This window comes from Acanthaster planci, linkage group LG10 (genome assembly GCF_054643075.1).
Source record: "Acanthaster planci isolate LZ-2023a linkage group LG10, COTS_SCS, whole genome shotgun sequence".
NCBI lineage: Eukaryota > Metazoa > Echinodermata > Asteroidea > Valvatida > Acanthasteridae > Acanthaster > Acanthaster planci.
This window is the reverse complement of record NC_141786.1, coordinates 8,164,332-8,175,782: the sequence shown is the minus strand read 5'-3', so window position 1 is coordinate 8,175,782 and position 11,451 is coordinate 8,164,332. Positions and strand designations below refer to the sequence as shown.

Genomic DNA, 11,451 nt, shown 5'->3' with positions numbered 1-11,451 from the left:
TTTATGAACGTTATCTCCGCAGACCTCCACAGAAATTTTAATATTTCAACACTTTCAACAAACAAGAAAGAATTGTGAAAGGAATCACCATACCACATTCGAAACCAACTCCAACTTTTCAACAAAGAAACTTTGCTGCACAAAAAATGCTTGTACAGCATGCATATTCCTGAGGGAGCAAACTCAAACAACCAGTTCTTGCGTGAAGCAGATCTGTGAGGCAAGTCGTCGTGCAGTCATGCGTTTTGTGGCAAGAAGAATGCACCAAAATGGCACATGGAAACCAACTCGTGAGGTGCAACTTTGCCAATTAATAACCTTTTTAAGCTCTGCCTTTACGTCCTCAAAAAAAACTTTTAGCATATTAAAATCAAACACCCAGTGTTAATTAATTTGATTTCAATTGTGAAATTCATCAGCAGGAAAACAAAACAATGGAAAATCACAATGAACTTGGTTTTAATCCGAACGTTTCAACAGTAACTAAAACTGACAACAACATCAGGGTTACTATTTCAAATTTCTTTAGCTTACGTCAAAAATCTGTTTTTTGGGGAAGGCTAAACCAAAAAGTGAAGAGTCTTGCAAGTACTCCCAGTTTGACCCAACAATCTTGAGGAAGCCAGTATTTTTTAAAAGAACCAATTTTTTTTCTCCAATGAACTCAAATCTACGAAATTTCAGATGGCAGGAATGACGGCCGGTAACTCCAGATATAATTGACCAAACAAACATAAAACTAAAGAATATCCACAGAGTCAGTAGCACAAGACTCTACTTGATATCACACAACAAGGCTACGCCCCTGAGGGTCCAGTGGTCAGGATTCTGGGTCGTCTTCAGCCATATCGGTGTGATGTACGTCAGGTCTGTACGCTTGGGTTTCTTGTAGACGGGGCACTGATACAGTCGAGAGTCCTTGGGTGCTGTGGAGTTGATGGCAAACATGTGGACCACCGGCAGGTTGACAAACAGCACCTTGGGGGTGGGGTCCACCAGTTTGCAGCCCTTGCGATCCCAGCTGGCACCGTCAAGGTACAGGCCGTGGATGTAGACCCCCTCCTGTAAATCAGATGTCAAAGCAATCCCGTTTATTTCTGATTTAGTAGTGTGTGGTGGCAAGGACCCAGGTGAACCGTGTGTATATAAAGTATAACAAGTTTACAAAAGTAGGAAGGCCAACCTCCCACCATGGTTTAGACTTGGATGCCCCAGGGGGTGGGGTGGGGTGGGGTGGGATGGGGTGGGGTTGAGGGTGGGGTGGGGTGGGGGTGGTGGTGGGGTGAGGGTGGGGGTGGGGTGTTGGTGGGATGGGGTTGGGATGGGGTGGGATGGGGTGGGGGTGGGATGGGGTGTGGTGGGGGTGGGATGGGGTGGGGTTGGGGTGGGGATGGGATGGGGTGAGGATGGGGTGGGGATGGGGTGGGGTGGGGTTTGGGGGCAGTGGGAAGGGTGGTTTTTCCTGAAATGGGAATATTTCCACGGGACAGACTGTCCAATTTATACTTATCTGTAACACCCTCCGAAAAGTGAGTACTGTTAAATGTTGGTAATTTCAAGTAAGAAAGAAACACATTGTTGCGAGAGGTCGAGAGACTTCAGTTTCAGTCTTTTACTCACTGAAGGAGGGGAGGTGAGTTCCTCTTTGAAGACCTTGAGCACTTCATTGTGTAGAGTGACTGAGTCCAAGGCCCAGCCCTTGTGAGCTCGGGTAACCTCCTGCCGCATCGCTGTCAGAAATCCTGCAAAATGCAATACACATAAGACTTCTTACTCAATTTGCCTGGACGCAGAAACTGCACCTTTGGAAAAGTAACCAATATGATCGCCATGGAAAATGTGACTTAATTTCTGAAGTGGGCAATTCTAGCGTCACATTATATTTATTTATTTATACATCATGACACACACAATTTTCTTGCAATGTTTCTTCAGTTAAATGCCCTCAAGCTACAGGCTGCAAGACAGCTAGAGGTAACATGTTTTTCCTCCGATGCAACTCGGAACATTGTATAGAAACCCGTTTTGAATCAAATCAGTGTGCATTTCGGATGCAAGGGATGTAGTATCACAAGAAGGTAGTGTGACACTACATCACTAACATAACGTCCTCGCAATCATTTCTAACCAGTCTAGAGAATTACTACGTACGGCCGTAGTGACCTTTCCCTACTGATACAGCAATTTTTGTCTAAATTCAACTTTAAATATCTCAAGTTGGCAACGATCAATTTTAAATCCCAGCGGCACAAACGTGTTTTAGAACTTCTTGTTTGTGTCTGTCGTCAGCCTATCAAACTTTTGCAAATGAAAGTTTTCGTTGGTGTTTTTGTTCCAAAGGCTGCAACGGTTATTTAAGAAAAGTACCCCATAACATGGAAACGCCCATACAATCCGTTGCAGTCAGCTAGAACATTATTAAGCCTTGTGATTGGTCAGATTGCACAAGATTTGTGATGTAATACATGTAATAAGCTGTCTAAACATGGTAATAATCCAGACTGCTAATGTAAAAGAGTGGAAAATGAATTGGATATTTTCGGTATACATGCAAGTCACCTTTGCCCCGGGGTTTACTTTTACACTAGCCAGACATGACAGGTTGTGTCACTCATACCTTGCGGGTTGAAGAACCCCGTCATCCAGAAGACGATGGGTCTGCCTTGGAAGCACCAGGAGGAAAACTGACTGTTCCTCTCCAGCAGCTCGGTGAACCAGAAGCCCAAGGTGGACGACTCCCAGGACAGCTTCCTCCACAGGGCAGGCACTCGGGCATCGTACATGTTGTCAAGGGCGTCGCGGAGATTCTAGACACCAGGTGTGAGGTTGAAGGGTGGAAAGAAATCGAGGCTAGATCATCCAACAGACTTTAACCACTCCCTGCCAGGGATTCCGGATCCAGACACGTATGCTTTATATGCGTGGCCGGGGTCTCCGAACTCGGACAAAGGGAACAGGGCCCTGTAACAAAAGACCGTACTCCGAACAAATGACCGAGCTGCTGGGAATTATCGGCATTTTTCACTCTCAAAAGTGGAGATAATCCAGCCTTGTTTTGAAACAGTATACCACGGTTTCAGGCGTTTAGAGCAAGCGGATTACCAATGGGGACAAAAGTGCTCCACCGCAGCGATGAGCCACACAGCACCGCTGCATGCAAATCTGGCCCCTATTGAAAAGATGTCAGCAGCACACTGAGCCAGGTTCGTGAACAAAAGAAAGATATATAACATCGCACAATCTGGGCTCTTTTTACAAGGCTGCAGGCCTGGCTGAAATACTCAGGTGTCAATAGATTTTTGTCTGTCGGGCTAGAGCGGACACCAGACAGTCCTTCACGTGTTTGTAAGTGTCCAGTAAATGAAGATAGGAATTTTTAAAGAATGTTGAAAACAGAAAAAAAAGATAAAAATCCCGGCCCAGCATCATCAACATTGATAACTGCCCCAGCAGGAAGTGGTTAAAGGCCTGCTTGTTACCACACAAATTACCACAGGAATGACAGGAACAGAATTTAGATAGTTTATGGCTTACTCCAGCTTGGCATCAACACGGAATGCGAAGCTTCATCAGTACCTTATGCCAGCACCATAAAGTTGATGCTTGTAATTATATGCCTATAGTTGTAGACAGCCTGCAGAACACTGGTGGCTAGGGGCCTACACAACATTAACCCAGCCCTGGGAGAAATTTACAAAACATCCAGACATGCCAGAGGGGTAGCAATGATGACACCAATAAAATGCTGGGCATTTAATGGCCGGGCTTTCAACAAGGCATCATCGATTTCTCTCCCCAACGGTATGACTATGTTAATTCTGGCAGATTTGATTTACCACAAAAGTGGTAAAATGTAGGACACCCTGAATCTTTAGGACCTCTGTGCACGCATATTGGATTTTGATTTGATTTACTCTCTTTTTCACAATACAAACAGACGCAGATACAGACAACGGTGGAACACAGACGGTTAGACTGTTGACAGAAAGAGAAAAACCAGTCACTGGGAAAAGCAGGGACAATGCAAAAAAAGATAGAAAACTTATTTCCATTGAGGCCCTAAACTTTAATCTGTGATTGGTTGGAATGCCATGGGGGAGGCTCAATTGATCAGTGCATAGTGCCTCACACCGACACACCCACCTCACTCATGATGATGGTTCCCTCGATGGCCAGCTTGAGATCGGTCAGTGTGGAGCGGACCAGGCTGATGATGCGCTGCATACGGTCAATCTCCTGACGCAGGAAGATGTTCATGGAGGACAGGGCGCCCATCTTGACCAGACGCGCTCGCACCTGCAAGTCGCAATGACAGTGAGCTGACGGTCAGTTGATGGCAAAGCATTTCAGAATTTCCACTTGTTTTCGGGAGCATTACTTGAGAAGAATGATCATGACAGGTGGGAAATTTCAATTAACGGAAATGGCAATATTTCAGGTGAAGCGGGAATATTAACTGAAATTATCCAGTGAAGGAAAGTCAAAAGTGTTGAACAGGATAAGAAATGCTGACAGCTTTCCTAAGCTAACATACACATGCCCTCTTCTCCGCCTTGAGCAGAAGCACCCCCTCATTGGTTGAAAAGAGCTCATGTTGGTGGGCAGTGTTCATTTAGTAGTCAAGCAACCAAAATGCATGCCTTTCAAAGTCACTTGGGAAGCGGCCAATTACAGTTCCCACCAAAGGAGCGTCCAATGCAAGGCGAACCGCTCTCTCTCTTGGTACCGCTCAGGCCTCATTATGGAATCTGCTCCACATTTCACAGGCCCACATCTCACAAATTGACGAGTCTGGGCAGCTGATGTTAGGAACACAGGGAGATGGTAGCGATCCTAATGATACATTCAAATATTCAGCCCCAATTAATTTAACTGACTTTAATTGAGACCTGGCCTTTTAAGGGTTAAAGAGACTTTATTGCAGCACTCCATCCATTTCAGCATGACACTGAGGCCGTGTCCGAAACAGGCTTCCAGAGCTACGGCTAGGTGTATTGTCTGCACATCTCCACGCATTTTCAATGGAGCAAAGACCTAGACCTAGCTCTAGACAAGAGATTCGGACGCAGCCTTCGGCAGGTATACCTCATGTGGCACGTAGTCTGGGGGCAATTTACTCAGCATATCTTCGGCCATCCTGAAGACGGTGGCCTCTCTGGTCTCACCCCCGCCTCCCCCGACGTCCTTGGGCTGGATGTTCAAGATGGTGTTGAGCACCTCGATGCCAGTGTTGCTCTGATACCTGCGAGATCACGAATGGATTTGGCCAAACAATACACAATGAGCCTGGTAGCAGGAGACTCGGCTGCCTCCCCAAGAAAATCTTGGCTTTGTTTTGGCAGTGACACACCTGTCTATAGAAAATAGGCGCAGCCAGCTAGTGAGTTCTTTGCAGCTACCAAGTGTGCTAATATTGTGCTTCCTATACTTGGTAGTTTGTGGAGAGATCTACCAGGGATGTGCACTTATCCGCAGCAGTGACTCAAAATCCAAAGAAGCCGTGTATGAGGAAATGAGCCTTGTGCATTGATACCTTTCTGTACTTCTGTCATCTTTTTTTATACAATTTAGGTAGACATCGAATCATTTCTTCTTGTTATTCAGCAACCACTTCGTGCATACATGGAGCTGCGTGTCAAAACAAGTTTTGCAACCCGGGGGTTCGTAAAAGGCAAACACATTACAACATTGACAAAACTCCTCGAAAGAGCTGTTTAGAGAGCATTGCGACATGAATGTCTCGATTGTTGGAACCAAAATGGTGTATTATGCATCAGTGTGCATGGACAATAGCTGCAAGCTGTACTGCACACCTAATGAACAGCCATTTTGGTTCCAATGTCTGAAGTTGGCCATACTCTCTCTATACAAAGCTCTGCTCATAGTGATTGCTTCATGACTTCAGACGCAAATTTATGTCCGCTTTCAAGCTAACCATAAACACGCCTTAATCAGGCTACTTTAGCAGAGACGAGGGCATGGAAGCAGCAAAGCAACTAAGCTCATTACGCTAGTTACTACGTAGTATAAAATCCAAGTTCCTAGTTCATAACACAGGTAAGTAACTATTACCACGCAAGCACCATGAGTGACTTACGTGATGTCTGCATTGGGGTGCAGTCCAAAGACCTCCGGCGTGTCAGTCAGTGGCAGCTTGTCAATGAACTCGTGGTACTCCTGCACCGTCTTACACTTGGGGATGGTGTAGCCGGTGTAGAACTTGAAGGTGTCGGCAAACATGTGCTCTCCAAACCACACCTATTGTGACAATGACAGTGCTGTTACAACCTACTGCATAAAGGTTAAAGAGATGTCAGTTATGAAGCTGCCTCTTGTGAGTTCTAGAGGCTGTGCATGGTAGCCACCTTTCTGGTAACCTCTTTTGTTAAGGAATGGATGGCACATAGCCATGATGTGAAAAATGAGGCTCAGTCATTGGTTGTCATTCAGCCAATTCTCGTACTTCCAGTCTTGAATTCCAAGCGCATTCCAAGGAACTTCCCCACAGGCTGTACATACCTTAGCAAATGTGTTGAGAAGACGTTTGTCGTAGTCATCAGTGACCCTTCCTCCGTACTGCACCTCCCCAAGCATGTAGCGGACTGTGTTCCATGAGACTCCCTGAACAAAATGGAGAGAGGGGATTTCATACTCGCCCAAATGATCTGGGCCAAATTTCCAAGCGAAAAATCGGTGCTCACCGTAGCAGAAAATTCTGTGCATACGACGAATGAGGGTTTTTGGCTTGTGTGCATGTGTACATCCCCCGTAAATAAGGATTCTGTGCTTGAACGGCTAGCGCAGAATTTTTCTGCTAGTGCGGTTAGCGCAGAATGGAGATTGTACGCACGGAACTCTGCGGTAAGCACTGCCATGATATTTGACCTTGGCCCCTTTGTCCAGGTGTATGAGCCCCGAGCTTGACAGAGAGATGGCACAATTTTCCTAATAATGGAGGCTTGTTTGGTGGTAACTGTGAAACACAAGTGATGCAGTCGCATCGCAAGCCTAAATTGAACACTCCCACCAACATGGCTCTTTTCAGGTGATAAGGCGGTGCTTCAGCTCAAGGTGGATACAGGATGAGGGGTTTTAATCACATCCAATGAGCCCCGAGCCGGACCAAGAGAGGGCGCAGCTTTTCCATCAATGGAGACTCCTTCAGTGGGAACTGCCCTTGGCTGCTTCACGAGACAGTCGCATTAAAGCTACTGACAAAATGAACAATCACCACCAACATGACTCTTTTCAATGATGGGTGGGTGCTTCTGCACCAAGGCAGATTGACTTCTTTACACATAACATAAACATATACCTGCCCCAACTTGAAGCACCCCCTCACCGGCAAAGACAAGACAGGTTGGTTGAAATTGTGTCATTTGGACGCCCAGCGCAAATTGGTTGTGCGTGATCTGTATGTCCTGCACCACATGTGCATCAACCTCACAGCAAGGTCCCATCAAAGGACTGTCAATGCAATGCAAAAGCATGCCATCACTTGTATCTGAACAGTGACGAATGCATTGCTTTCTACGAAGACATTGTTCAAATTCCCTCTTTCTTCAGTACAAATATCTTGTAAAATCGTGAATTTTGAAATGTGTACACATTCCAAGGGCAAAGGAATCGTACTTCAGTGGCTCCTTCCAAGCCAGGTCATTTCAACCTTTCCGGTCTGGAGAAACAGGCAACGTAATTTTGAAAGACTAAGCACAAACAAAATACTTCAACAAAATTACAGGTCACATTTCAACACAGTGTTAACGAAGGGACTGCATGTCAAATTTGACTTTTCAGGGTGGGATTTCAGATCATTCATTTGCTAAAAACACTGCTTTCAACCATTCATACTTGCATCCTTGGGCAAAACGTCATTAATATATCTTCGTTTCATTGACAAAGTGAGAGGCCAACATTTCAATAACTGCTCTATGCATTTTCACAAAGGGATGCAAACACGACAGGGTGGACAACTTCAGCTCTCAAAGAATCGTACTGTCCTTGATTAATTTCAGAACATTGTTGAAGAGCTTTGCTTCTCTTAGTTTTAACGGAATAGGTACTTCTCTTGTGATGATCTCATGCCTGCCCCTTCCTGAAAATGATGGTGAACTGTTCTCCCTACCTTCTTTGGATCCATGTCATCTAGATGGTTCTGGATGAACTGCACACTGGCTGTTTGATCAGCTGAGTTGAACTCATAAGGAATGTTCCAGCCCAGAGGACCAAACTTACGACGCTCCTGTTAGCAGGAAAATTGCTACAATTTCTTTTTTGTACTCTGTACTGAATTTGAATTACAAAAGCCACACACAATGCATGAAACTAGTTTCCAAAAAGATTTACCGTGATCAACGTTCACCTTCCATGATAATTCCTCTTTGAAACAGGACTTGGAATTTAAACTGCCAGGGGTTATGGTTAAACATAGATCCCTAAATCTCCAAAATGCTCCTGATTGCCCTGATATTGAAGGCAACCACTTCTGCCTGTTCTTGGTATTGCTAAAGAACCTTTTTGGATCATGTTTAATGCGAGATCTGACACTAAATGGACACTCCAACGGTAACTTCAAGTCTGAGATAACAGACAAGTTGAAGTAGGATCTTTCTGTGAATTTATGCCAACTGGCCTATCGCTGTTTGCGAGTCAGCCCCCCTCAAGACAACCTGGAACAGGTGAACAGGTGTGTCGAGTGTGTGACACGTGCCAGTAGCGTATGCATGTAACAGTGTATTGCACACACGTTCTCACAGCGTTTGGAGTATGAATGTACGGCATGGATCCACAGTCGTCTCAGATTTCTGACATCTTTCTCGCGGTGTACATGATACAATGGATTGCAGGTGCATGCATATGCCTGAAGATGAATCACACGATGAGGAGGAGTTACGACCAAGCATGTTTGCACGCAGCGCATCTTCTTGACCGGGTTTGCGTACCGTGATTCAGTGAGCACCAGAGTTGCTGACTCGAGTCATGTGACTTGGACTCGAGTCGGACTTGAGTCGCTATTTTTGTGACTTGTGACTTGACTTGTAAATACCAGCTTTGACTTGTGACACGACTTGAACTTGCAAAAAATGATTTGCTGCCACCTCTAGTGAGCACGCCGGATGTGCACACAAGCCGATGGATTACACGTGTCCAGAATTCATGTTGTTTGTCCGAGGTTTGAACTATCACATGACATTCAACAGACATGGTGATTGGATAATGCTTAGCAAACGATGATAAAAGTCAATTGCTTTTAAAGCCCCTAACTTCCTTGGGCGGCAACTTGGGTAGTAGGGACTTGCGCAGAGCCATATTTCAGCACTGTAAAAGACGTTGCTTTTCAAGGCCAATGCCTCTACTTTCACCGTTAACTTCTGGCAAAGAAACTCCAGTGAACTGACACCAAGTTTTTGAGTGACTGTGGGACCGAGTTACCTGCACGGTGGTGTGGAGGAAAGCCACGGCATACAGCATGGGCTTCCACTGTGGCTGATTGGTGATGTCTAGCTGGTCCTGGGTGATGGCGGCAAAGGTGCGCATCAGTCCCGCCTTGACACCTTGAGGGGGCTCATTGGTGAACTTGATGGAGGACTATGAGTGACAACAGAAAGGCAGAGAGTCACTAGCTGTCTGAGTAACATATGCATCAAACGGATCCACCTTCACCATGGCTTTATATTGCAGCACTCTTCTCGGTTCTGCTCGGAGTACTATTTCGATATGCCTTGATTGTTGTCAAGCCAACACAAATTGCCTCATCTGCTGAGTTGCAAACCTGCATTGCCTTGTACGGCGGAAATAAAAGATGTCTGTGACCAGGGGAAGGTGCTGTGTTAGGGAATGTCCAAAAATTTGGAATACTACTCCTATTCAAAACACAATTTTATGGAAAGCAATGCATTGTCTTTGGAAATTCACTATCTTCGTAATTGGGGATGCAAAATTCCTGAGTACGATGTGTAAAAGCCACAGTCCAAGGTTGTTTCCCTTTGGAAACATGCATTGCTCCCACTGGGAATGGCGATCAGATGGCAGCATTCCACAGAGAATGGTTTCCCAAAAAAGAAGTAACGTTCTAAGAATTTTCTTTATCATTCCATCCTTTAAAATGCTTCTTTACCGAGAGAAACATATCTGTTACTTTTAGCACACTGCTTGCTTAAGCCGCCCAAAGCACACACATAAATTTTCATCTAAAAAAACTCAAACCACAGGACCTTTATGTGGATGGTATGTTTAAACGTCGATCGATACTGAGTACTGAGATCAGTACTGACCGGGAAGTGTGAGTTTGTTGTTTTGATGAGTGTGTAGGGGGTAGGTGCATTGTTACCTGCAGGAGGCTAATGGGGAACCGGGGGTGTTCCTCCGTGGTGATCCACACTCTGAAAGTCTCATGCACCGGCTCGTGGGTGGTCACTGTCTCTAGAAGCTCATCCATGAAGTCTAAGCCCAGATGGCAGTTCTGCAGTAGCACCCAACCTCCCTAAAATGAACACAGGTTGCTCAGTTAAAGTACATCGATCTCTAATAAAACCCGAAACACCTTTATTTCACTCTGCGAGGCTTCTACTGGGAAATCAACGGGTCTCCGAGGGCACAAGAACGGTTTGCATTCAGTTCCCATCAGAGTAGACTAGCTTTTAACCACAGGCCTGACAGCTGTACTGAATTTTTCCCACACAATAACAAGAGTTGATAATGTTTTTCTGGTACAAGTTTCTTATTATAACAAGTGTTCCAAGAGTAGGTGGAGTTGCTTAAATTGATGAAAAATAATATGTATTACTACATGGTCAGAGGAGATGAAATTAAACTTTGCACCTCCTATGAGCGAGACTCAAGGAGCAGTGGGGCTAGAGAGACAGGTGATGGGAAATGATAGCTGGGCAGAGGTTGGCATCACAGCAAGAGACAGAGTGGTGTGGAGGAGGCAAGCTGAAGGCACAATTCTCCTAGCTAACCTCTCGATTGACCGTTAAAGTAAAATTTGATAGAGTCTCCCCAATGACAGCAACTTCATGGAAATCAATGCAGACAAGTTTTCAAAATGTGCTTAAGGAGTTTGACCTGTAGGGATGTATGGGCCAAAGCGATGAAAACCCTATGTCCCATGGGTCGTTGCTTCCTGTAAATGACAGCATATGCTTCTGGGAGTCAACCTGTGAAACTTACCCCAGCCATGGACTGTGCCACTAGTCTCCTAGCATGAACCTCCTGCCCCTGACCCATCGAGATAGCCCTGCATTCTGACAAAAGATAACAAATCACATCATGCCATTACCTCTGTAATGCAGCACCTATTGCTTGAGGCAACTGTCTGATCCACTCAAACAGTTGGCTGCCCAGTTCCCGATTTCTCTTTGCCTATCGGAAGTACTGCCGACACAAACAGGGGGCACTGTTTGAAGTTGGTACAAGTGGCAGTCAACGGCATGGAGTTTAAAATCTTTT

The 11,451-nt window shown here is 45.3% G+C and overlaps 1 protein-coding gene across 7 annotated transcripts in view; it reads right to left on the bottom strand.

The window, feature by feature from the left end:
• dnah8 (dynein axonemal heavy chain 8) overlaps nt 1–11,451 on the bottom strand; it is a 133,200-nt gene continuing 121,749 nt past the window's right edge. For all 7 annotated transcript variants that reach the window (XM_087142386.1, XM_087142390.1, XM_087142388.1 and 4 more), the window contains 11 exons: nt 11,173–11,246; nt 10,331–10,483; nt 9,433–9,588; nt 8,126–8,242; nt 6,520–6,621; nt 6,098–6,258; nt 5,086–5,242; nt 4,144–4,296; nt 2,618–2,807; nt 1,621–1,742; nt 1–1,062 (listed from right to left, as the gene is read on the bottom strand). In XM_087142386.1, coding sequence (XP_086998512.1) covers nt 775–1,062; nt 1,621–1,742; nt 2,618–2,807; nt 4,144–4,296; nt 5,086–5,242; nt 6,098–6,258; nt 6,520–6,621; nt 8,126–8,242; nt 9,433–9,588; nt 10,331–10,483; nt 11,173–11,246 — 1,673 coding nt within the window. In that variant the 3' untranslated portion in view covers nt 1–774. The remainder of the gene's footprint in view (nt 1,063–1,620; nt 1,743–2,617; nt 2,808–4,143; nt 4,297–5,085; nt 5,243–6,097; nt 6,259–6,519; nt 6,622–8,125; nt 8,243–9,432; nt 9,589–10,330; nt 10,484–11,172; nt 11,247–11,451) is intronic.